The sequence below is a fragment of the Balaenoptera borealis genome (assembly GCF_965194805.1).
Source record: "Balaenoptera borealis genome assembly, chromosome: 9".
Classification (NCBI taxonomy): domain Eukaryota; kingdom Metazoa; phylum Chordata; class Mammalia; order Artiodactyla; family Balaenopteridae; genus Balaenoptera; species Balaenoptera borealis.
This window is the reverse complement of record NC_138873.1, coordinates 57,497,509-57,524,566: the sequence shown is the minus strand read 5'-3', so window position 1 is coordinate 57,524,566 and position 27,058 is coordinate 57,497,509. Positions and strand designations below refer to the sequence as shown.

Genomic DNA, 27,058 nt, shown 5'->3' with positions numbered 1-27,058 from the left:
ATTTTTACTAGATTTTCTAAATCTCTGCCAAAAGACAGGAGTCTTCAGAGGCAAAATTAGAATGGAAAAAGGGTTATCTTCCCATCACAGGGGTGGGTAAGACCAAGCGAAACAAACACAGATCCAGGGACGAGTGTGTGGGAATGGGGCGGGTGCGGGGGGGCGGTGCTCAGTGCTCAGTGCCATCGAATCCAGACATCTTGGGCCCCTTCTCTGCCCCTCCCCTCACCCTGCCTCTAGGGGTGGCTCTCTTGCATTTTGAGACCTTACTGGCGGTGGGAGGAGCGCAAAAGTCCACTTTTCAGCATGAGACAACTAGGAATGTTCAAGGTAGGACTTGGTCAGCCTTCAGCCAGCTGGTTCATCCAGCTACTGATCTGCTGCTACCTCTTGCTCTGAGGAGTGTCATTCTGTGGGCAGATGGCAAGGTGTGCTTTATTCCAGAACTGTGTCATTTCAGTGAGCTGTGCAGCATGACATAAAGGATGGCTCTGCCCTTAGCAGCCTAGAGGTGGGTCTATGAAATAGTCACCCAGAGGGAAGAGGAGGAGGCAGGGTCAGTGGGTAGGAAGAGCAGTGACTGGGACCTTCCCATTGTTCGGGGGGTGGGAGGGGGAGCTCCTTAATCTGTGTTCATTAACTCTTTGTCTCTCAAAGGGAGACATTCCCAATACTCTTCCATTTACCAAAGCATGAGTCCTGAGAATTTAAAGAACATTACCTTGCTTAGTACTATTTGAAGTTATTATCATCCTGGGTTCATTTTCTTAATTCTTTACTAGCCAACTTTTAATAAATAGCAGTTAAGTACAAGTAATGCAGCTTGAATAAATCCCTGATCTTTTTGAAAGCATCCTTAGGCCATTTGTGCCACCAGGTTCCCAAAGAAAAGAGAGTAAATATTAGCTGAATGTTCTTTAAAAAAAAACAAACAAACAGAATTTTAAAGCAATTTCAAATAAATGAGCATTGACTCTCACTTGGATTCCCTTCATTCCATTGGTAATAACTTAGAAAATAAATTAACAGAAAATTTAATGATGGGATTAGAACCTGAAGGTATGCAGGGAGAGGGAGGATGCTTTGTGACAATTTATGTTTTAAGTACCAATGGCACTTTTTATGACATTAAAAAAGTTGCTCCTATTATTAATACTTAATTTGAATTAAATTCCCAAATGTAATTCCAGCCTTGTTATAGAAGAAATAATTCACATACACAAATAACAGCAGTTGTGTACTTAGAAAGGCAGGCTGAATACAAATCCTGCATTAGGAATGGCAGTCGCATCTCTGAGAATATCAGAAGAGTGCTCAGATAATCAGCACAGGTTCTTACCCAGTTGATTAAATTATGTTTTCTCTGCTTTTACTGGGGAGGGGGGTGGATTCTAAAGATTATGAAATCAGTGCAAGCTGCTCTTGAATTGTATTATTTGCTTGAAATCAGGATCCAGTTTCTTCTTATCACCTGAAAGACAAATCATATATTTCTCCTGGAGTCGTCAGAAATTCCCAGAGTATGTTCAAGTATTACATGAATAATTCATTTTACTCACTACACATTACAGCACTTAACAAGGGCTGTGGCCAGAATCCCCTCCTCAGGGAAGCTAATTTGGAGCATCATTATGGCTCTGATTTCTCAATGTTTAGCACTTTTATGTCCTACCTGATGAAGTCTTCCTTTCTTTTTCAGTCCTTTTAGAGAAACAATTCAAGTTTAAAATTTCATCGAGTACATTCTTGGAAGGAAATAATCCCAGCCTTTCATATTTACTCCACCCCTACTCCTTAGTAAAAAGCCAAAAGAAAAAGAAAAAAAAAAAAAAAAGACGCTTTTGAATATAAACTCAATATAGTGCCCACAAATATTTCTTTACCATTAAAAATCAAATGACATGATTTTAATGTCGTGTGTGTATTCCTCCCTGAATTTTTCAACATTAGAACATGACCAGGAAAACCAATTGTGTGACTATGTGTGGACACCTCTTAGAACTCAGTATAGAGTCTTTTTTATATTTTCCTTGAATTTTTTTCTTATGGCTCTTATGGGAATTCATATGAACTTTCATGTTGCCATAATACCTCAGTGCTCTCTTGGTTTTAATTTATTACCACATGGGATGTGTCCTACCAGAGAGCAGAGGGGCTTATATACTATTACACGTGCTAAATATAAAAAGTTTGAAGGCATTGCTGACTACCCAGTTGACTCCACCGATGAACTTCAGTCTTCATGCCTTACTCTCTTTCTCTCAGTCCACAACCCCACAAGACAAACCCTTGGCCAAACTGAACACTTAGATACGTCAGGTGGGAACTAGGGAAATCCCCAATGACTCTATATGGAACACAACTGAGTATCTTTTCCAGACTGATTTAGTTTTGAATATCTAGAGGAAATCCCATTTTACTCACATGGGTTGGCTAGATAAGCTTGTTCTTAGGTATACTTTAAAAAGCCCTATGGGGTATCCCTAAAAAAGAAGAAAAAAATGAGCTTCTTCATTTTTAAGGGCACTTGGCCAATATGCGTATGAAAAGATGTTCAAGTTTACCAGCAGTCAGGGAAAGGCAAATTGAAAATAAACAGTATATCACTTCACACTCGTTGGTCTGGCAGAAAAAGAATAGAGCTTTTGCATATATTGCTGGCTAGGATGTGGGGGAAAGGGTACTTTCATACATTGCTGGTGGAAATGTGAAGCACTACAGCCTTTTTGGAAAGCAATCTGGCAGTATCTATTAAAATTAAATATATACACACAAGCAATATACTCGTAAGAACCTATCCCACATGAATAAATGCACTATGTGTAAAGACATAAGTAAGTGGTTCTTTATTTCAGTGTTGTTGTGGCAAAGAAAGGAAATACAGTAAATTTCTATTAAGAGAATCATTGAGATTGGTTCAAGATGGTGGAATAGAAGGACCTGCGCTCACTCCCTCTTGTGAGAGCACTAGAATCACAACTAACTGCTAAACAGTCATCAACAGGAAGACACTGGAACTCACCAAAAAAGATACCCCACATCCAAAGACAAAGGAGAAACTACAATGAGACAGTGGGGAAGGGCGCAATCACAATAAAATCAAATTCCATAACCGCTGGGTGAATGACTCACAAACTGGAGAACACTTATACCACAGAAGTCCACCCACTGGAGTGAAGGTTCTGAGCCCCACGTCAGGCTTCCCAACCTGGGGGTCCGGCAATAGGAGGAGGAATTCCCGGAGAATCAGACTTCGAAGGCTAGCGGGATTTGATTGCAGGACTTTGACAGGCCTGGGGGAAACAGAGACTCCACTCTTGGAGGGCACACACAAAGTAGTGTGTGCATCAGGACCCAGGGAGAAGGAGCAGTGACCCCATAGGAGACTGAACCAGACCTACCTGCTAGTGTTGGATGGTCTCCTGCAGAGGTGGGGGGGGGATGTCTGTGGCTCACCACGGGGACAAGGACACTGGCAGCAGAGGTTCTGGGAAGCGTTCCTTGGCATGAGCCCTCCTGGAATCCACCATTAGCCCACCAAATTCCTGGGTAGCCTCCAGTGCTGGTTTGCCTCAGCCCAAACAACCAACAGGGAGGGAACTCAGCCTCACCTGTCAGCAGACAAGCGGATTAAAGTTTTACTGAGTTCTGCGCAGCAGAGCAACACCCAGCTCTACCCACCACCGGTCCCTCCCTTCAGGAAGCTTGCACAAGCCTCTTAGATAGTCTCATCCACCAGAGGGCAGCCAGCAAGAGCGAGAATAATTGCTACAATCCTGCAGCCTGTGCAACGAAGACCACATTCACAAAAAGATAGACAAAATGAAAAGGCAGAGGACTATGTACCAGATGAAGGAACAAGATAAAACCCCAGAAAAACAACTAAATGAAGTGGAGATAGGCAACCTTCCAGAAAAAGAATTCAGAATAATGATAGTGAAGATGATCCAGGACCTCAGAAAAAGAATGGAGGCAAAGATCGAGAAGATGCAAGAAATGTTTAACAAAGACCTAGAAGAATTAAAGAACAAACAAACGGAGATGAACAATACAATAATTGAAATGAAAACTACACTAGAAGGAATCAATAGCAGAATAACTGAGGCAGAAGAACGGATAAGTGGCCTGGAAGACAGAATGGTGGAATTCACTGCCGTGGAACAGAATAAAGAAAAAAGGATGAAAAGAAATGAAAACAGCTTAAGAGACCTCTGGGACAACATTAAACACACCAACATTCACATTATAGGGGCTCCAGAAGGAGAAGACAGCAAGAAAGGACCCGAGAAAATATTTGAAGAGATTATAGTTGAAAACTTCCTTAACATGGGAAAGGAAATAGCCACCCAAGTCCAGGAAGCGCAGAGAGTCCCAGGCAGGATAAACCCAAGGAGAAACATGCCAAGACAAATAGTAATCAAACTAACAAAAATTAAAGACAAAGAAAAATTATTAAAAGCAACAAGGGAAAAACGACAAATAACATACAAGGGAACTCCCATAAGGTTAACAGCTGATTTCTCAGTAGAAACTACAAGCCAGAAGGGAGTGGCACGATATATTTAAAGTGATGAAAGGGAAGAACCTACAACCAAGATTACTCTACCTGGCAAGGATCTCATTCAGATTTGATGGAGAAATCAAAAGCTTTACAGACAAGCAAAAGCTAAGAGAATTCAGCACCACCCAACCAGCTCTACAACAAATGCTAAAGGAACTTCTCTAGGTGGGAAACACAAGAGAAGAAAATGACCTACAGAAACAAACCCAAAACAATTAAGAAAATGGTCATAGGAACATACATATTGATAATTACCTTAAATGTGAATGGATTAAATGCTACAACCAAAAGACACAGGCTTGCTGAATGGATGCAAAAACAAGACCCATATATATGCTGTCTACAAGAGACCCACTTCAGACCTAGGGACACATACAGACTGAAAGTGAGGGGATGGAAAAAGATATTCCATGCAAATGGAAATCAAAAGAAAGCTGGAGTAGCAAAACTCATATCAGATAAAATAGACTTTAAAATAACGAATGTTACAAGAGGCAAGGAAGGACACTACATAATGATCAAGGGATCAATCCAAGAAGAAGATATAACAATTATAAATATATATGCACCCAACGTAGGAGCACCTCAATATGTAAGGCAAGTGCTAACAGCTATAAAAGAGGAAATCGACAGTAACACAGTAATAGTGGGGGACTTTAACACCTCACTTACACCAATGGACAGATCATTGAGACAGAAAATTAATAAGGAAACAGAAGCTTTAAATGACACAATAGACCAGATAGATTTAATTGATATTTATAAGACATTCCATCCAAAAACAGCAGATCACACTTTTTTCTCAAGTGCACATGGAACATTCTCCAGGATAGATCACATCTTGGGTCACAAATCAAGCCTCAGTAAATTTAAGAAAATTGAAATCATATCGAGCATCTTTTCCAACCACAACGCTATAAGATTAGAAATAAATTACAGGGAAAAAAATGTAAAAACCACAAACACATGGAGGCTAAACAATACACTACTAAATAACCAAGAGATCACTGAAGAAATCAAAGAGGAAATCAAAAAATACCTAGAGACAAATGATAATGAAAACAGGATGATCCAAAACCTATTAGATGCAGCAAAAGCAGTTCTAAGAGGGAAGTTTATAGCAATACAATCCTACCTCAAGAAACAATCTAACCTTACACCTAAATGAACTAGAGAAAGAAGAACAAACAAAACCCAAAGTTAGTAGAAGGAATGAAATCATAAAGATCAGAGCAGAAATAAATGAAATAGAGACAAAGAAAACTGGTTCTTTGAGAAGATAAACAAAATTGATAAACCTTTAGCCAGACTCATCAGGAAAAAAAGAAAGAGGACTCAAATCAATAAAATTAGAAATGAAAAAGGAGAAGTAACAAGGGACACTGCAGAAATACAAAGCATCATAAGAGACAAGCAACTCTATGCCAATAAAATGGACAACATGGAAGAAATGGACAAATTCTTGGAAAAGTACAACCTTCAAAGATTGAACCAGGAAGAATTAGAAAATATAAACAGACCGATCACAGGTAATTAAATTGAAACTGTGATTAAAAATCTTCCAACAAACAAAAGTCCAGGATCAGATGGCTTCACAGGTGAATTCTATCAAACATTTAGAGAAGAGTTAACGCCTGTCCTTCTCAAACTCTTCCAAAAAATTGCACATAGAGGAACACTCCCAAACTCATTCTACGAGGCCACCATCACACTGATACCAAAACCAGACAAAGATATCACAAACAAAGAAAATTACAGACCAGTGTCACTGATGAACATAGATGCAAAAATCCTCAACAAAATACTAGCACACAGAATCCAACAACACATTAAAAGGATCATACACCATGATCAAGTGGGATTTATCCCAGGGATGCAAGGATTCTTCAATATACGCAAATCAATCAATGTGATACACCATATTAACAAATTGAAGAATAAAAACAACATGATCATCTCAATAGATGCAGAAAAAGCTATTGACAAAATTCAACACCCATTTATGATAAAAACTCCCCATAAAGTGAGCATAGAGGGAACCTACCTCAACATAATAAAGGCAAAATACAATAATCGCACAGCAAACCTCATTCTCAATGGAGAAAAACTGAAAGCATTTCCTCTAAGATCAGGAACAAGACAAGGATGTCCACTCTCACCACTATTATTCAACATAGTTTTGGAAGTCCTAACCACAGCAATCAGAGAAGAGAAAGAAATAAAAGGAATACAGATTGGCAAAGAAGAAGTAAAATTGTCACTGTTTGCAGATGACATGATACTATACATCGAGAATCCTAAAGATGCCACCAGAAAACTACTAGAGCTAATCAATGAACTTGGTAAAGCTGCAGGATACAAAATTAATGCACAGAAATCTCTTGCATTCCTATACACTAACAGTGAAAGATCAGAAAGAGAAATTAAGGAAACAATACCATTCACCATTGCAACAAAAAGAATAAAATACCTAGGAATAAACCTACCTAAGGAGGTAAAAGACCTGTACTCAGAAAACTCTAAGGCACTGATGAAAGAAATCAAAGATGACACAAACAGATATATCATGTTCTTGGATTGGAGAAACAATATTGTGAAAATGGCTATATTACCCAAAGCAATCTACAGATTCAATGCAATCCCTATCAAATTACCAGTGGCATTTTTTTACAGAACTAGAACAAAAAATCTTAACATTTGTATGGAGACACAAAAGACCCCAAAAAGCCAAAGCAATCTTGAGGGAAAAAAACGGAGCTGGAGGAATCAGACTCTCTGACTTCAGACTATACTACAAAGCTACAGTAATGAAGACAATATGGTACTGGCACAAAAAGAGAAATATAGATCAGTGGAACAGGATAGAAAGCCCAGAGATAAACGCGTGCTCCTGTGGTCAACTAATCTATGACAAAGGAGGCAAGGATATACAATGGAGAAAAGGCAGTCTCTTCAGTAAGTGGTGCTGGGAATACTGGACAGCTGCATGTAAAAGATGAAATTAGAATACTGCCTAACAACATACACAAAAATAAACTCAAAATGGATTAGAGACCTAAATGTAAGGCCAGACACTATCAAACTCTTAGAGGAAAACATAGGCAGAACACTCTTTGACATAAATCACAGCAAGATCTTTTTGACCCACCTCCTAGAGTAAGGGAAATAAAAACAAAAATAAACAAATGGGACCTCATGAAACTTAAAAAGATTTTGCACTGCAAAGGAAACTATAAACAAGAGAAAAAGACAACCCTGAGAATGGGAGAAAATATTTGCCACCGAATCAACAGACAAAGGATTAACCTCCAAAATATATAAACAGCTCATGCAGCTCAATATCAAAAAAACAAGCAACCCAATCCAAAAATGGGCAGAAGACCTAAATAGACATTTCTCCAAAGAAGACATGCAGATGGCCAAGAGTCACATGAAAAGATGCTCTACATCACTAATTATTAGAGAAATGCAAATCAAAACTACAATGAGGTATCACCTCACACCAGTTAGAATGAGCATCATCCCAAGATCTACAAACAACAAATGCTGGAGAGGGTATGGAGAAAAGGGAACCCTCTTGCAGTGTTGGTGGGAATGTAAATAGATACAGCCACTATGGAGAACAGTATGGAGGTTCCTTAAAGAACTAAAAATAGAACTACCATATGACCCAGCAATCCCACTACTGGGCATATACCCTGAGAAAATCGTAATTCAAAACGATACATGCACCCCAATGTTCATTGCAGCACTATTTACAATAGCCAGGTCATGGAAGCAACCTAAGTGCCCATCAACAGATGAATGGATAAAGAAGATGTGGTACCATATATACAATGGAATATTACTCAGCCATAGAATGGAACAAAATTGGGTCATTTGTAGAGATGTGGATGGACCTAGAGACTGCCATACAGTGTGAAGTAAGTCAGAAAGAAAAAAACAAATATCGTATATTAACGCATATATGTGGAATCTAGAAAAATTGTTGATGAACCAGTTTGCAAGGCAAAAACAGAGACACAGATGTAGAGAACAAACGTATGGACACCAAGGGGAGAAAGCCGGGTGGGGGTGGTGGTGGTGTGATGAATTGGGAGATTGGGATTGACATATATACACTAATGTGTATAAAATAGATAACTAGTAAGAACCTGCTGTATAAAAAAATAAATAAAATTTAAAAAAAAAGAATCATTGAATAAATTATATATTCATGCCATGTAACATTTTATCTATACTAAGAAGAGTAAATTGGGACTATACCAGATGACTTAGAGGGTTTTCCAAAGATATTATTGAATGAGAAAACAATAAATATAGTATATATACATAATATTTTCCTCCTTTTTTTTGTAAAGCTGACAAAAATCCATGTGTAAATATACGTGCACATGTTATATCTGTGTGTGTATTCTGAATGAGTCTATGTGTGTATGTGTGCCCATGCATTTTTAGGTATAGCTCTGTATGAAATTATATGCATACAGAGAAGGACTGTTGATTTGTTAACACTAATGCCTGGAGGAGAAAAGGCATGGATATATGTGGGAAATATGGATGTGAATGGGAAGACCAAAGGGAGGAATCAGACAGAAAAGGAAAAGGGAGGAAAAACGGAGGAAGCAACATGAGGATACTTATGTATCTATGTAAAGTTATGTGTCATTACATATGTAGTGAAAAAAGAAAAATGGAGAAATGAAAATATTTCCAGTTACCACCTAGTATGGAAGTATCTCAATATTTTAACAACTTCCATATTCAAACTGAGGCATATGGACAGAATGTCAGCCCTGGCCAGGTGTCTACCTCTTGACTCTGCTTCCTCTTGTTCATTGAGCTTTTGTTGAAATTCCTGCGTATTCAGGAAGACCTAGATGACATGCCACCTTCACTCTTATTGCTCTACCTTTCTGAAATCCCATTGCCCTCCTAAATAGCTCTATTTTGGAAGTTACACATTTGTCTGCCTTTTTTATAGTTATTTTGTACATGAACACATATAATTATGTATGATTTTCTAAGTAGCTTGAAAACCTGCTTGAAGGTAGAGACCATAAGCTTTTCATCTCTGATTCCATACCCTGGTGCTCTTATCCTAGTAGGCAGCCTGACAATATTTGCTGAATGAACAACTTTGAACCAGCACTATTCAATTTTTTTTTTTTTTCTGGAAAAGAATATAAATACCTAAGCTTTCTAGTACTTTTGCACATTGATTGCAAATAAATAACCAGGTTTGTGTTATGGTAGTATTTTCTATCTGTGAATTCTGTGAGGAAATACAAATTTGAAATATTTTGTAAAATTAAATGATTCATTTAAGTGAATTGATCAGTCTGTTAGTGGGTTATTTGTCTTTAGTCTGTCAGTCAGTCAATTTGTCTATCATTCATTTATTCATTCATTCAGTGAATGCCAACAGTTCGTAACTAAAAGATATTGGCGGTCTTTAAATTGTTGTAAAATTTCTGGGGTAATCTAATGGGTCACAGAGACAAAATATAGTATTTTTTACCCTTAGGGTTATCTACTTAAGAAGTGGTTTTGGAGACACCTTTTGCTCAATACATTCTGCTATGATCCATTTTTCTTTAATTAGCTCATTAGGAATTAATACTTCTGTTGGAAGTAATAGTCTGCATTTGATCATCCATAAACAAAAATGTCAGTGATTTTCTTTCATGTGAACCCAACCAGCACACAATGATAATTTCTGAACATGAATCACTGATGTTAAAAAAAAAAAAAAAAACAAGGGTTCTCTTGAGCCTGATTACCTTGTTGTTAACTCTGTTGGCTAGTTATGCTCTGAGAATTCTTTAGTACAGCTTTCACTTGTTAACATGCAGCGTTTTAATGTTTCCCTCCATTTTGAAGTGAGGAAAATGCATTTCACTGATGGTAGCTATTTTTACAGCATTAAATGAGAAGAGCAAAACTGAGAATGCCTTTTGTCAGTCAGTTGTCAACACAAAAGAAAAAGCTTAAAGCTTGGGTCACTACAAAAAATTAACATTTGGAAAATAATTTTTTAAATCTTGGTAGGATGAGAGTATCACTTTTTACTATTTCTTGATTTTTAAAAGCCTATGGTGGCTTTGAAAAAATACAAGAAGGTATATTGAAATTGAAAGAGCTTCCTTGTAGTTACATAAGGAAATTATTAACATGATAAAGCAATTTGAAAACTTCCACTTTTATAAAAAACGAAGCAGGAATGAAAATCCATGAGTTAGTTTTTTTACGAAAAGCAAATATAATGAGAATCCATAAAACCATAGAGTTTAAAAACAGAGTGTAATGTTGAAACCATTACATCCAATACCATCATTTCCTCCCATAAGGAATGTGAGTGTTAGTCACCGACCAGCGTTAGTCTGCATTGGACTATGTCTCCCAGCTCTTCCACTGCATCACAAACTCATTCTCTCAAATTTACTTTACGATTCTTCTTTCTCCTCTCAAATTCTTAGGTTTCTTATTAGAGTTTGCTACATTGAAATTCTAAGATAAAGCCTTATGAAAAATCAAATGACTTATTTACCAAAAATTAAACATATATATATTTGCACCTCACCCCACGTCTAAAATACTAATTTTGTGCGTGTGTTGTCATTTCACTGTAAGTTCTCTTGGGAGCAGTATAAGTCTTGGTGATCTTGTTGTCCCCAACAGCATCCAGTGGGAGTGACACATGTGAACAGGATCAGATCTTTTTTAGTCAAAATGCTTTAAAAATAGTTATGTGCCTGTTATTTCTAATACAAGAACCTTGCTTTTGTAAGTGGCATGTTAAGAAGACAGCAGTACTGCAGATGAAAGAGAGAATTCACATAGGACCAGGAAAAATCTTACCCTTGTCACTCCAAAATATTTCATTAACACTTAACTAAAGAGAGACGTAGTGCCCACCCTAACAATGTATGCGCTGTCCTTCTTACCTTGTATTTTGAGCAGGGCAGTTCACAGCTGTGAGTCAGAATGGTGGCATAAGGACCTTAGAGCTCTGATAATAGACCAAGAATTACCTTGGCAGAGAAATGAAGAGCATTTACTACTGAGAGTCTAAAAAGAAAGTGCTAAGTAGATAATTAACATCTTTCCTCTCAGTGGCAACCTGGAAAAATTCTTGGTCGGAGCCATAAAAAGGTCTCAGGTCTATAAGAAGGGAGAAAAAGGGCTTCCCTGGTGGCGCAGTGGTTGAGAATCTGCCTGCCAATTCAGGGGACACGGGTTCGAGCCCTGGTCTGGGAAGATCCCACATGCCGCGGAGCAGCTGGGCCCGTGAGCCACAACTACTGAGCCTGCGTGTCTGGAGCCTGTGCTCCGCAACAAGAGAGGCCACGATAGTGAGAGGCCCATGCACCGCGATGAAGAGTGGCCCCCGCTCGCCGCAACTAGAGAAAGCCCTCGCACAGAAACGAAGACCCAACATAGCCAAAAATAAATAAATAAAAAAATTAAAAAAAAAAAAAAAAAGAAGGGAGAAAAAGATAACAGACTTCCTCAAGGAAAGGAGGGTTGTATCTTATGTGTGTGTACTTGGAGTGTTTGTGTATGTGTGGAGGAGAGTGTTTGACCTAAACAGACTTAACTTGTGTTATTATTTACCAGAGTTGAAGTTGCCTGTAACATCAGTTTGGCCATTTGAAAAATGAGAATACATGTCATTGCTTTGTTACTGGGCCTGCCATGGATACATTATAATTATTGATTGAATATTCTTTGTAAAGAGGAGAAATTTCCAACACTCAATTAGGTTAAGGGACATAAGTTTTCCTGCACATGACAGCACTGCCTGTTTAATGTATCCCATGCACATTGTCTTCAGATGTGGACAGTTGGTACTAGGAGTCCTGTAAACGCGCCATGTTCATATTCCCAACAAAATATAATTCCTTATTAAAAAGCAGGATCTCCAGGGACTTCCCTGGTGGCACAGTGGTTAAGAATCCGCCTGCCAATGCAGGGGACATGGGTTTAATCCCTGGTCTGGGAAGATCCCACATGCCGTGGAGCAACTAAGCCCGTGCGCCACAGCTACTGAGCCCATGCGCCACAACTACTGAAGCCCACGTGCCTAGAGCCCGTGCTCCGAAACAAGAGAAGCCACTGCAGTGAGAAGCCCAGGCACCGCAATGAATAGTAGCCCCTGCTGGCCGAAACTAGAGAAAGCCCACGCTCAGCAGCGAAGACCCAATGCAGCCAAAAATAAATAAATTAATTAATTAAAATTAAAAAAGCAGGATCTTCATTCTCTTTTACTTTCCACATACAGGAAGCTAACAATCCATTGTGAGCAATTGTTAAAGAAATTAAAACTCTTCTGCACAATTAAGAATCTTGTGTCTATGTAATTTTTGTTTTTCTCATTAGATCTTGTCCTGCTTCTCTCCAGACACCCCATGTGCTCTCATATTTCTCCCCACTTCCTCAGAACCTCCTTCTGGGGCTTCCTACCCGTGATTGAATCAGGCCTATCTTCCAGCATTTCATTATATTTTAGATTTTTCTCTTCTGCTTCCCCTAAGAAGAGTTGCTTTATGAAGCATTCATTCAGCTAATATTTACCAGGATCCTGCTCTATTCCTGGCTCTGTCCTAGGTGCTTACTAGACAAATAAGTTCCTCATTCTCATGGAGTTTATATTCTACTGTCCTAATCTCTTGGATCTTTCTTTAATTATTCTGATAAACTAATTTGTACTGTGGTATCAGTTTCAGACATTGGACTAAGTGATATTTCCTACCCAGATAACACTCAACAACAATCCACTCTGTAAACATTTATTCAACACCTAATATGGTGTAGGAATACAAAGATGAAAAAGGTTCAGTTCCATATTCTGGTCTTCTAGGAGAGGAGATTGGTACCTATGTATTGAGGGTGACATTTAAAAATAATTGTGCACTTTTGCCTTTTTGGGAACAAATTCATCCTGGTCTATCAAAACATCCATCTACTTGGGGTGATAGGAGGGTGCGATGATTAGAATTTGTTAAGAAAAACCATGAAAATATTCAGTTTCTGTCACTCAAGAGTAGCATTAGAGAGTGCAGTAATAATTATACAAACTGGGCTATTTTCTTGAGAAGAGATCTAAATATCTTTTTCTTCCCATTTGGCAAATCAACAAAAGGAGGGTAGAACCTTCTCCACTATTAAGTCTTTATAGAGCCAGAGAAGAAGAATATGTGAAACAGAGAAAGAAAAAAAGACACCCCCTTTCCAGCCTCTATGATTTTAAGGAGGTGGAAGAGGAGGAGAGAGAAACCTGGACGGCACAATGAGCCAGAGGTTGAGGTTTGAGGCACAGACACTGAGTTGAGAGCTGAGGGTCTTTCCTGGCAGGACAAGGTGACCTGAGAGAGGCTGTGGAGGGCTTTGGGGCTGGCGGAATCCCAAGTGATCTTTTCTGTAAATTGGAGACAATAATAACTACCCTGGGGGCTGTTGTATGGGTCACATGAAAAAGGTATGTGAGGTGTCCAGTAAAGTACCTGGCATCTAGAAAATACTTGGGAAGTACACGTTGTTTCCATTTCTTTCCGGTTTGCCTTCTGGCAAGATTGAATAATCAATCTAACTTCTCGAGGTTTGAAAAGACTAGAAGAATACAGACTGTCCTGGCTTGCTGTTTTTCTGGCCGTGTGACCCTGAGCAATTTGCTTACCCTCTTTAGCTTCCATTTCCTCATCTATAAAATGAGGATAATATTAGCAACTACTTTGTAGGATGGTTATGTGGATTAAAAGAGACAACGTATAAAATGGGCTTAGCCCAGTGACTTGCATGTGGTAAGGGTGTAATAAATGTTTATTATGCCTGAGAATAGAGATTTATACTTTTGTTTCTTCTATGTTTCTATGTGTCTAAAACTTAGCTTCAATTTTTTCTTCATCAAAAGTTACCTATCTCAGGTACTTTTCTTTTCTTATTGTTTTAACTCTGTTTTCTGTGTGCTGAAGAACAAGATATACAGCTTTCTATTTAGAATTCCACAACAGAGCAGGTGGTCCACGGGGATGAGAACTTTTTCACTCAGAATCTAGAGGTGAGCGGTGTGATTAAAAGAGAAAGCTCTACATTCATTTATCCTCTATCGCCTATGTTTGCAGTCACCTAATTAATGATCACCAGTTGCCTATGCAAATTACTCCCAGGAGTAGTTTAAGGAACACTTTATGAGTCTTGCAGGCCAGGAATAGATCTTAAAATAGTGACTAGAGATTAGAAGTCCCTCTTTACTATGTTAGAAGAAACAGTGCGTGACCAGTCACAGCAACATGGTGGCCCTACATTTTACTGTGGCCCACTGATCCAGGGGTATATATGTGCTGTGTAGATCACCCTTCAATATGGAATAACAGTTGGCTGTGGGGTTTTTTAGACAATGGCAAGCAAACAGTACAAAGTGGGGCTTCCATGCTTGCTTCCTATTCCTGTGGGTGAGACGGCCCACTGGCTGCAGAATTCTAGAGGCTTCAGCAAAAGCTCCAACTAGAGGTCAGGAAGAGAGGATGCAATGGGATACATGTCCTGGGATCATTTGTGAGGGAATGCCTATAATCAAGCCTAAGGGGAGACATGGCCCTGGTCACCTCCCTAGAAATGGATTCTCAGAAAAGTTTTCTTCTTCTCAGGCAAACTCAGAATACTAGAATATCAGAGCTTGAAGGGATTTTGAATATCAGCAGACATCTAGTTCAAACTTTAAAGTACCTTGTAGGTGGCTGACTCTGTGAACAGAAGAGCTAACATGTAGACTTTTTTTTTTCACTAATTTGATTTTTTTTTTTTTTTATGAGAAGAGACAAGAAAAAGCTGAGTCATTTATATATTTTTCTTTCTGAGAAGTTTGTGAATCTTGGGTAAAATTTTATAGCTCTATTGAATTTAACTTAATGGTTTGAACATCACCTTCTGGACATGGAGATTTAAAATGTATTCTTTTCCTACCACTTTTTGGAATGAGATAAAGCCTTTCATAGGTGAAGGGGGATTTTCCTAACCTCTCTGTGATTATCTAATATATCACATACTTGATCCCTTGTGGAGGGCTGCCCTTTTTTCTCGAGGGTCTGTCAGACATGTCAGTGAAGGCACCATGGCAAATGGGGTACATCTTTCCCCAGCTGGTCACCATGATCACTGAAGGGAAAACAAAAACCACAGGGCAGAGACAATATCTTGCTTATCTCTATGCAACTACGCTGTGAGTACCCTGCGTACTTGGCAAATCTATTTTAGCTCCTGAGGAGAAATCTGAGGAGAAAAGAAAATTCTGTCCATAGAGATTTAGGTTGTTCAAACTGAGCTTGCATTTTCAAATAAAAAAATAGATCACATAGTCCCAGCTCTCAGAGTTAAAATTGTTTCTTCTTTTTTATCAGTGCCATTTTTTTTCTTTTCTTTTTTTTTTTTTTTTTGCTGTATAACAGTTTCTAGATCAGATTGTTGAGTGCCTTCATCCAGAACCATGAAAGTACTTTTCTATTCTTTTTCTCTTTTAATATACTGTGACTCAGCAGCGGTAATGCTGTCTTGTGCTTAAGTCCCCAGTAGCCGTTGTGAGCCATGGGACCACTCAGCTTTGTCTGATGCTGGCACTTCCTGCTGTTCAGAGCAGGGATCATTTCCTTCAGGACTCAGTCTCCACCTATCCTGCTTGAACTGTGCCAAGAATTAGACAATTTCCAATTAACTACATTATGAAGACACACAAGTGATTTTTAGTGATTTTTATTTATTTTTTGCAACAGAAGAGGGTTTAAAACCGATATCTTAAAGCAGGATGTAGCTATGGCCTGGCCACTCCTACCCCAACTAAGCCACTCTCCTAGTTTTCTCCCTGTGTTCTGGAAACCATTTCTCTCCCACTGTGCTGGGACACCTCTAGGCCTCTCTTTTTACCTTCTCCTTTTTCCACTGCCTCTATACCAATGGCTCAAACAATTTCCTTTACATGCATGATTTCTAAATCTGTCTCTAGTCCTGTCCTCCTTTCATGGCATCAAAATTTCCTCTGGCACATCGAGTCGTGTGCCCAAACAGCATTCATTTTCTTTTTCCCAGAATCCGTGTCCTTTATTAATGCCACTGACATTCACCAGTTACTTGGACTCAGAATATTGGATTTGTCTTTGATTTTTTCCTATCCCTACTCTCAAGGCTAAACATTTTCCAAGCCTTGAAGACTCTTCATTCTCAGGGTTTCCTGGATCTGGTTTATTCTTACATCCATAGTTAGATACTCATCATTTTTGCTCACATGGATGATTAGAGTGGGCTCCCAATTTGTCTATTGCCATTCTTATTTTATTTCATATAGAGATATTAAAATGTGCACTTGATTTTTTTAAAAATTAGGACCTATTGTTTATCCTTTTCAAAATTCAACTTAAGGGTCGCTATAAGTGTGATCTTGCCTAGTTCATTTCAAATAAGATTTGTTAATAGATTCTACCCAGAATTCTTCAGGAGTAAAACTTTTGAACAAGTTGATGTATTTATATAATACTTAAACATTTATATGGCTACATTTTGCTAATTATGTATTAGTTTTTATGAGATAAATTTTTTCAAGCTGTGTTTTTGAAGGCTCTTGTATGTTATATTCCTACAGTATGTTTTTTGAATACCGTAGAATATTCTACAAAACAGAAAGCTTGACTGAAATGATGATGGCTTTTTTTCCTGTACTGAACTCTTAATGACATTGGTACTTTTTTTTTTTTTTTCCAGCTGCAAGGCTATGTACGGAGACATTTAGCATTTGCCTTGTGAGAAAAATGTTCTGTGGCAAAGATTGAATAGAGGGGGGGGTGTGTGTGGTGAATAATTAGGTTTCTTCCATATTTAGATCCGATGATTTATGTTACCCTTGCTCTTACTGGAGCAAGATTTTTATGTGGGAGCAAGTACTAGTCTGGATAAAGAATATGTAATTTGGGGAATTGGTATCTTCTGCAAATTTTCAGATTCTTCTTGGTTCACCATGTATAATCTTTTCCTAGAACTAAATAACCCAATTTAAGATCTTGTAGTTTTTCTTGTTCTTTAATAATTAGGGGCTTTTGGCAGGGTAAAAATCAATAATAATTTAAAGTAAAACAGTCCCAGATGATTTAAAATAATATTGTAAATTTCTTCTAAATTAAGATTAGAAATGGACTATCTTGTAGTTTTAAAGTAGAGATTTTTCATATAGTTTATAATTGTGTAATATAGTACATGTAATTATATAAATACTTTCAGATTTAACTACCTGTATGGACATATATATTGTATTTTGTAAACAAAATGAAAAAAAAAACAAAACTCAGTGTCCTTACTGTAGCCAATAGTTAGCAAAGAAGTCCCCTAAACTTACCAAGGACTGAAGGAGAGGCATACAACTCCTGTCACTTGATGCTATCAATAGTAAGGAGTCAACAGACCACATTACTGGCTTATTTCCATTCTCAGAAAAATCTTCAGTTTGATTCCATTCCCACATAAGGAAAGGCATTAGCAAAAATGTCCATTCGCCTTCCTTCATGAGGCCTATTTACTTAACGGAAATCTTAGCAAATATGTTCTTTTGCCTTTTATTGATAATGCTCTAGCTACATAATAGAACTATAATGTGGTGAGCATCTAATGTACTTCACAACTGCCAAAAACAGTGCCAATTAGAACAAAAAGGACTGTTCCATTTCCATTTATTTCAAAGCCCCCTTTTATATGCCTTGTTGCTATACAGTAAATATTGTGATTAAAAATTTCTTACTCCATTTCTCTGTTATTTCTGTTAGTATGCCTTTAGGAAATTGTAATTTAATAGGACATTTCTTAGGAACAAGAGAGTGCTATAAATAAATGGGTATGTGTTCTTAACATATGAGAGAATGGGGAAAGCACAGGACAGTGATTTCTTTACAGTACATACAGTAGAACACTAATCATTTTCCCAAAGTGGCCATACTGTCCGCCTTGCCATCTGAGTAGCTTTGGCCAACTAACATAATCTCTCTGAGCCTCAAATTCTTACCTGTAAAATAGGGAGAGATAATTTATAGGAATACTGTAGTGAGTAGAATAAACAATAGAAGTAAAGAAGCTAGCAAGATGCCTGAAACTTCCCCCTTTATCTCCTTTCCAGCTCACCTCCACACTCCATCCTTCTTCCCTAAATAACTTATGTTTTCATTGTGAGAGACAAAAACATACTGAAAAGGAAATACAATACAAAGCAGTGGGCAGAGAACATACAATGTAGTGGGGAAAAAGCTCGTCATGAAACCCCATAAACTCTAGTAGTTCTTTCTGATTTTGCCACAAACAGCTGTAAGACCTTGGTTTGATCACTAAGTCTTTCCATGTCTCCATTTATGCATCAGATGAAGGTTTACCTGGGTATTCTTTGATTAAGTGCCAAATTTGTTATAGAGGCAGTAAGGTTTATTGTAATTCTAATAAAGTTAGTGGTCCTCGAGGATTGAAGTAAGTGATTAGCAAGGTATCATGGAAGAAGGGGGATGTGAAGTGAGCTTTAGAGGTTGATTACAGTTTGGTTAGTTCAAGGGAAGGCACTCATTTGTTGTTGTTTTGATCTTAGCCAACTGAAAGGTTTTGACTTTTCACGGAATGACATAATTGATCAGAACAATTTGTTCTGAAGTGACACTGGCCATTAATTTAATTGCTTTAGTCCTTCAGATGAGTTTTATTTGAGAGATTTAAAATTACAAAGGCTAATGTATCCTGTGAATAGGTACGTTATTGCACTTACAAATAAATGTTTGTGAGGAACTCCTGAATGGAACATAGATCTTTCCATTACAGGGTCCTCTGGAAAAACCAAAATAATGCAGCCCGCGTTGTGAGATCACCATCAACAAACATGTGATCAACATCTTTTTTTGTCCCTGGCACACTCTTACAATGAGTCCATATTTGTAATTTATAGATGTATGACATCATTACTTTCCAGTAAATATAAAGTAACATTTAAAGGTGACATGTCATGTGTTATTAGTGTTTTTCTCAGTAAACTGATAGAATAAATTAGGCTTTACAACAAAGTCACAAATAAGGGGACTTTGGGAGTTGTCACCATACAGATAGAAATTGAATCCCTGGGAATAGAGTCGATGGCCTAAAGAGGACACATCTATGTTTACAAAGCGGTATACACTTCAGTAGCTCTATTGATTTTTGTGACAACAATAACAATGACTATTGAGGTTGTTGATAAGCGTACAGAATTAATGAGGTTTAGCGTATTTTAAGTCATCCTGGTTTCATTTACCTTGAGTCTGAATTTTATCTCAGAACTTCTAAGCCTGGGATGTAAAATAGGCCATTTATATGTTAAACAATTGCTTAGTTGCTTTCAGCATACAGTGGAGCTTGGTAACCACTTCGCCAGTTGCAGTGAGCATGTTTACTTCCTGAAAGTGGGTCCTATTGGGTTCACATATGTTTATATCATATGGATTATTCCTACTATTCATTGTTCCATGGAACCCATCTCAGAGATAAGCTTACTTATATTTGTCTGTAGTTCGGCCACCAATCCCTTGCCCAGTTAATTTTGTTCTAGAAAACAGGGATGGTTTCACTGGACACCCATAGATCAAAGTAACAACTTCATGCAGAAAGAACATCTTGAGACTTCTAGCCTTGGAAGGAAGCCATAGTTCTGGCAGCCGCTTAATGCTTCATAGGCTCCATTATACATATATGTCATTTAATCCTCACAACAACCCTATAGGAAAATTATCCCCAATCTCAAATTTTAGATCAAGAAACTGAATTTTAAAGCGAGATTACTTAAATTCATGCAAATAGGCATTTGAATCCAGGATTTTCTGATTTCCAAACACATGGGCTTTTTCCATTATACTCTGACTCTAATAAATATTTCTCTTCTTTTCAACTTCCTTTGTTAAAGTCATCATTATACAGGTGAATATGTATATTGAACATTTATTTAAAAATGGAAATGCAATGTACAGTACTTGAAATAACAAAAACAAGAAACAATCTCTGAGATGTAGGTATTATAGGTCGTTATCTGTTATGAGATTATGTTAAGAGGAACATTTAGTTTAAAATTTTGAGTTAAATGGGTATACCTAGTTACCTTGACTTAAATACAATTTGTAAAGAAAAGCAACGTTCTGCCTTAGATAGAGTCCTGAGTAAAGAAGATACTTGAAAAGATTCCTGAGAGGGAATATTCATTTTGTTCATGACAATTAGTGAGACTCTGGGATTAAAAACTACAATTATGGCAATAACGGTGTTATTGAAAAATGAACATTTCAATGAGATTATGAAAATGCTAGGGAATGAACAAATGTTAGTAGATGCCAGTGGAAAAAATAACTTCCAAGAAATACATATATATAAAATCACCCATACACAGCTGCAGAAAAAATATCAAATAAAGATGACCTTTTCATGGAAAAGTCCTTGAAAAAGACTTTACTAAAACAACAGGAAATAATCAAGGTGAAATTAGATACAGAGAAATTCAACAGAATTAGGTACAAAGCACAGCATGGACCAAATCTTATTTGACAGGGGCCAATTGATGTCAACAAAAACTGGAGGGAAATACTAGATTTTATGAAGAACTGAACAAAGTTGCAATTTAGCTCAGTGCATTAAATTAATCAGTAATTAAAATAATCCTGCTGAGGCACTTGACTCTCTATTTCTTTACCCAGTGGTTTGGAGCCACAAGAGCCCTAGGACAAATGCTTGCAAAGTCAATCTGGTTAATCAGCCAATTCTAAGACCAGTCAACTTTGAAGGAAAATCATTTGAGGAAGATTATTATGCCCAGTTGGAAGTAACTGGACTGAAGAACTGAAAGCCGTATATCTTTCTGCCTGTGTAATAAAACCTGAACCCATGCAGGCTGTCCAACGACTATATTTCCTAGCTCTTTTCAGTTTAAGAAATTAAAATTCATGATCAGGTTCCAACTGGGGGCCCCTCTCTACCATAGGACATATTGACACATTTACCCATATTTGTGCTTGAAGGCCTAGAGCAGCTCAAAGCCCTTTTCATAGATTTACAATGTATTACTTCCTCCTGTTGTCTGCCCTGGAAACTCCACTCCGGCCCCCGCTCCCAAATCTGCAAGGAACTTTAAAACCCAGGCCTCATCAGACTCAGACCTAAAGACTCACCCTCTTTGCCAGGTTCCACAAGAAATGCTGTGATTTGGTGTGGTTTGGTTTCTTTGTTTGGTTTTGTTTTCAATTTTTTGGAAGATTCACAGCGGGGAGAATGTTAGACTGTAGGACTTGTAGCTCTCTTCCATTTTGCAGACCTTGATACCTTTAGATGTTCTCTAAGCTCAACCCTTTCCAAAAACCAGTATCCCCACATATCACTTCTCACTGAGTGACACTTTCTGTGTAGTCTAGTGTCTGTCTCCTGCCTCTAGTGGATTCCTGCTTTAGAGGGGATTGGCCCTGCCCAACCAGTCTGCACCTCCTGGAAGTCTGGTCAATCAGATTCCATTTCAGTACCATAAGATTAGGAAAAAATAAAGCGGTCACAGTTTCCTGTATTTCTAGAAGGTCTCCAGGTTATTTTTCTAGTGAGAGAACGGGATCTTTTTTGGTTCGTTTGTCAATTAGTTTGTTTCTGTTCCGTTTTAACACTGGAAATGCCCGTGCCACCCAGAACGTGGTGTTACCCACTTAAGGAGGTGACCTACCCTCCTGCAACAGTGGATGGCCAATAATTCTGCCTGGATTGGCTTTAAGGCCTGGGAAAAGCTTAATGAAGTAAGAAGTCTCTGTGGCCTCATTTTGTTGCTGAAACTACGGAGTACAAGAAAACGACTTGGGAAACTTCTTGTCGTGAAAGGATGTCAATACTTGTGTTTTAGGAGATGCAAGAAAAGAATGAGCAGAGCAGAGTTTTTCTAATTCTTGGGAGAGGGATAACTTGGGATAAGAGTGGGTGAGGATAATTTTAAAGAGGGAAGAAACTTTGGCTGAGATTCCAAGGTCTGCTAGATGGCAGGAAAGGATATAGCATGGAGCCTGGCTTTAGCCACAGATATGTCCTGAAGCTTGATAGTTGTTTGACATGCTGCCAGATTTCTTGAAAGACATACCAGAAACTTATGTTTTCTATATGCTACCATTGGGTTTAGAAGGAAGTGTAAGACAAAAAGAGTGATGAGAGGACAGATTAATGGAGAACCCTTTGAACCTAAACCTGGGGTTGGCAAACTTTTTCTGTAAAGGGCCAGATAGTAAATATTTTCAACTTTTTAGGACATAAGGTTTTTGTAGCAACTACTCAACTCTACCTTTGTACCATGAAAGCAGCCAATACATAAATGAATAGGCACAGCCGAGTTTCAATAAAACTATTTGCAAAAGCAAGTAGTGGACAGATTTGGCCTGAGAGTGATAGGTTTCACCTCCTGTGTAGACTGTTTTCCCGGATTTCTGTGATTAAGTATATTTACCATGCCTGGTGTTAGCAAGTCATGAGTGAACTAGCAAAGAAACAACACATGAGATTTTTCCAGTTTTACTATTTTTCTTATAATGTTTATAAAAGAATTAGACATGAATGCTTTCGATTCTACTACTACCTCTCTTTGCATTATACTATTTCATTTTCATCACTCTTCAGTGTAATAGAATGCATCACAGAGTGTTCAGTTTGAGATTGGCTATTCCCATTTATAAATATCTAAAATAGGAAAGGGGTCTTCAATAAAAGGTACAGATGTACATACTTAAGGAACAAGGGGAGCCAATAACATCCTATGTGGAGTTAAAAAAGTGAGTAACAGCAGTATTGCTTTTTTTTCCCAAGAATCAAACAGCTTACTTAAGAGAAAATAAAAGGAGGAAAATGTGTCTAAAAATTTTGGAGAATATATATCTCAAAAACTAAATTGAATTCCCATTTACATAGAGGAATACTATCATATAGAAAAGCACTAAAAATATCCAGTGATTGATGGAAAAAGCAAAATATATTAAATATCAAAACAAATTATGTGGTTGTATTGTGATTATTCCTCAAAACAAATGAGTGGATACATGTTCCTGAGTTTTAATCATAGAATTTAATTTTGTTCAGCCTTATCTCCTGAGGCAACAATAAGCTAAAATGGGCAAGTAAATTTTGGATGCAAGGAAAGTTTTTTGAAAATCACTTTAAAAATGGTTATTGCTTATTATATACCAATGAAAATTATTTCTGAAACTTTTAATAGGATGAATCTTTTGAATATGTGCATATACTTGGAAAACTCCAAACTAAAGCCAGGTAATAGTTTTCTCTCTTTCTTGACTACTTACTCTAAAAATATGATTACTACCTGAAGCCATTTGTACTACAGTGTAATTTTCAGTATCTCAGTTTGAAAATGTTTTCATTTTTAAATTACTTTATTTGCATCTCAAGGGAGAACACATCCTATATTCTGAGATAAGGTCTAGATGGAAGTTTTACTTGTTTTTATTCATTTAGAAATATTGTAGGTTTCTATTAAGTAATATATGCAATTTAGTCAAAATATTTCATCTCTAATGAAACCCTGGCAATTTGACCATATGATTTAAAAAATGCTACAGGGTATTTATAAAATGTATTAAGGTTTCTTTTTTTTTTTTTTTTAATTTATTTATTTATTTATTTTTGGCTGTGTTGGGTCTTCGTTTCTGTGCGAGGGCTTTCTCCAGTTGCAGCGAGCCGGGGCCATTCTTCATCGCGGTGCGCGGGCCTCTCACCGTTGCGGCCTCTCTTGTTGCGGAGCACAGGCTCCAGACGCGCAGGCTCAGTAGTTGTGGCTCACGGGCCTAGTTGCTCCGCGGCATGTGGGATCTTCCCAGACCAGGGCTCGAACCCGTGTCCCCTGCATTGGCAGGCAGATTCTCAACCACTGCGCCACCAGGGAAGCCCTAAGGTTTCTGAATTACAAAAGAAAACATTGTTTTATATTAGCTTCTGATGACTTTTGGTGGTAAAGGTGGTAATGATCCAAATTTACGAAATCCCTTCAATTTACATGTGAAGTTTATCTTAATTGCATTTTGTTATTGGAACCACACAATTTGCTCACTAAATAAGAATTTCCAATTTGGAAATTGCAGTTCTTCTTTCTTGTTGAAAATCTGTACATTTTCAGATTTTAAAAAAAGGTACAAACTTGACCCACATGTTTGATGGTACTAAAGTCTTCATTAACTACTTTCAGTCTACTCACCACTCCCTGTATTATTGCTGAACCATAAGCATTGCCCCTTGTGGATGAAACTTCTCTGTTTTACTTCCATATCCTCTTGTCTTCTCACTCTGCAATCAGCCCTCAGGATCCCTTCACCCCATCTGCTATTTATCAGTTGCCTCTACTTTTCTACCTGCGTGTCTCATTCGGTTGGGAACAAACTAATCCTCAGACTTGAACTTCTCAGACATTTCTTCCTTCTCCTTTTTAAATTGCCCCAAATGTGACAACATCCCTGGGATTCCTTCCAGTGCAGCCTACTTCTCCATCAGTTCCCTAAAAATCTGAGAACTAAGAAGCAGGCTCAGCATAATCCTTGATCTCTACTGTTTTGCTCTCCTCTTCCTCGGTAACTTAAGGATTTGGTTTAGCCTTCCTCAATGGCTTTCTCTTGCCATTTTCCTTGGAGATGGTACTCACGTTGATGACCCTTGACTAACCTGGTATTTCATTGTTTTCACCTCCTAAAACCTAGTAGCATTTGTCTCTATTCCGTTTCAGCCGGTTTGAACTGCCTTTCATTGTGATTACTTGAAAGTATCATTTTTAAGATCTCTAACTTTGAACATACTTTCTGTGAACACTACATCTTATCCCATCCTCTTTTCCATTCTCCATTCCCCCTTGTGCCCCCATAATGAACTTCTTATTTATCTCCTCCCCCAAGTCCTTCTGTCCTTCTCATATGCCCTCTACATCTTATTCATTCTGGTTCATCTGCTTAAATGTTCAGCTTGTACTCCAGGGACAGCCATTTCAAAAGGGCACTTGCTTCCACTTTAGAATCCATTGTTTCTTTGATCTTTTACCAATTTTCTTTCATCTTTCCATAGCCCTAGTTATTCTCCTGTGTCTGTTTCCTCTTTTGTAATGGGCCAAAAAATTTAGTTGATGTGGGCTGTGGAACCAAATGAGTGCTGACTGACTAACTCTACAACAGATTCTTGCAGTTTTATGGCAGTTGGGTCATAGCCACTTTTCCCATCTCTAGCTGAATCATTCACTAATGTAGCTGTGATAAACCTCTCCAGGGTTCAGGGCTTGCAGGATTTTTCCTGTCATGGCGCACATAGAAACTATCGCTATGTAATTTTTTGCCCCTGAATGAGGCCGAAATATTTTCCTTCTTTAAATTACTGGACATTGTAAAGACTTATTGAAATAATATGTATAAACACTGTTTTACATTTGTAAGATCTTAGCATTATTGTCATTCCATGGTCACAGCTCATGCTTTACCACCTCCTCTGTGTCATTTATCCTGATCTCTGGCTGTAATCTCCTTCTCCAAATTTCAAGACTTAAACACTAGTCTCTTCTTTGTGACCTCTTCCCACTTAGCACTCAGCTTGTTTCTGTTGGCTTTGCTGAGTAAATCTTTCTCTCTGATGATCTGGCCTACAAGATTCTGTCGTGTTGGTATCCTTTGTAGTAGTTAACCCAGTGATCTGTATCTAGTTAGGCAGAATGCATTTTTGCTGAACCAAATTCAAATGAATGATAACATTTGCCAATTTAGAAGCATGCTCTTCATAGCACAAGGTTGTGGGTTTATGAGCTATTCATGGGACTTCTGAAATTTTCATCCTTTTTATCTATACAGTTCATTATTATACTTCATTACAAAGAATAAAATCCTTTTTACATAGAGTAAAATCATACAGTGTTATTATAAACAGATATAAAGTGGCATTGATGCCTATCATCTTCATTGGTATTATCTTTTTCTTTTTTAATGGATATTTACGTCACTCTTTTTTTTTTTTATGGATATTTCCGTCACTTTTTTTTTTTTTGAGAAAGTCTTATTTATTTATTTATTTATTTATTTATTTATTTATTTGTGGCTGTGTTGGGTCTTCGTTTCTGTGCGAGGGCTTTCTCTAGTTGTGGTGAGCGGGGGGCCACTCTTCATCGTGGTGCGCGGGCCTCTCACTGTCGCGGCCTCTCTTGTTGCGGAGCACAGGCTCCAGATGCGCAGGCTCAGTAGTTGTGGCTCACGGGCCTAGTTGCTCCGCGGTATGTGGGATCTTCCCAGACCAGGGCTCGAACCCGTGTCCCCTGCATTGGCAGGCGGATTCCCAACCACTGCGCCACCAGGGAAGCCCTCTTAGCTTTCTTTTGTACACTAAGAATCTTATGGTTTTAGTAGCATAAGATGGTCTGTCTTGTAAAGGCGCTTAATCACATCAGGTAATCAAGCTTTTGCTAGCAAGACATATTTC

General features: G+C 38.0%; 1 protein-coding gene and 1 long non-coding RNA gene across 10 annotated transcripts in view; one reads left to right on the top strand and one right to left on the bottom strand.

The window, feature by feature from the left end:
• Positions 1-27,058, top strand: part of GRIK2 (glutamate ionotropic receptor kainate type subunit 2) — a 640,648-nt gene that overhangs the window by 28,129 nt on the left and 585,461 nt on the right. Inside the window, exon 1 of one of the 9 annotated variants that reach the window (XM_082405215.1) lies at positions 18,020-23,872. The exons of the other annotated variants lie outside the window; for them this stretch is intronic. Coding sequence (XP_082261341.1) covers positions 23,767-23,872 — 106 coding nt within the window. The 5' untranslated portion in view covers positions 18,020-23,766. Of the gene's footprint in view, positions 1-18,019; positions 23,873-27,058 lie in introns of those variants that run through there. 9 annotated transcript variants of the gene reach the window in all.
• Positions 1-27,058, bottom strand: part of LOC309634845 — a 354,268-nt gene that overhangs the window by 282,284 nt on the left and 44,926 nt on the right. The gene's annotated exons all lie outside the window — the stretch shown is intronic.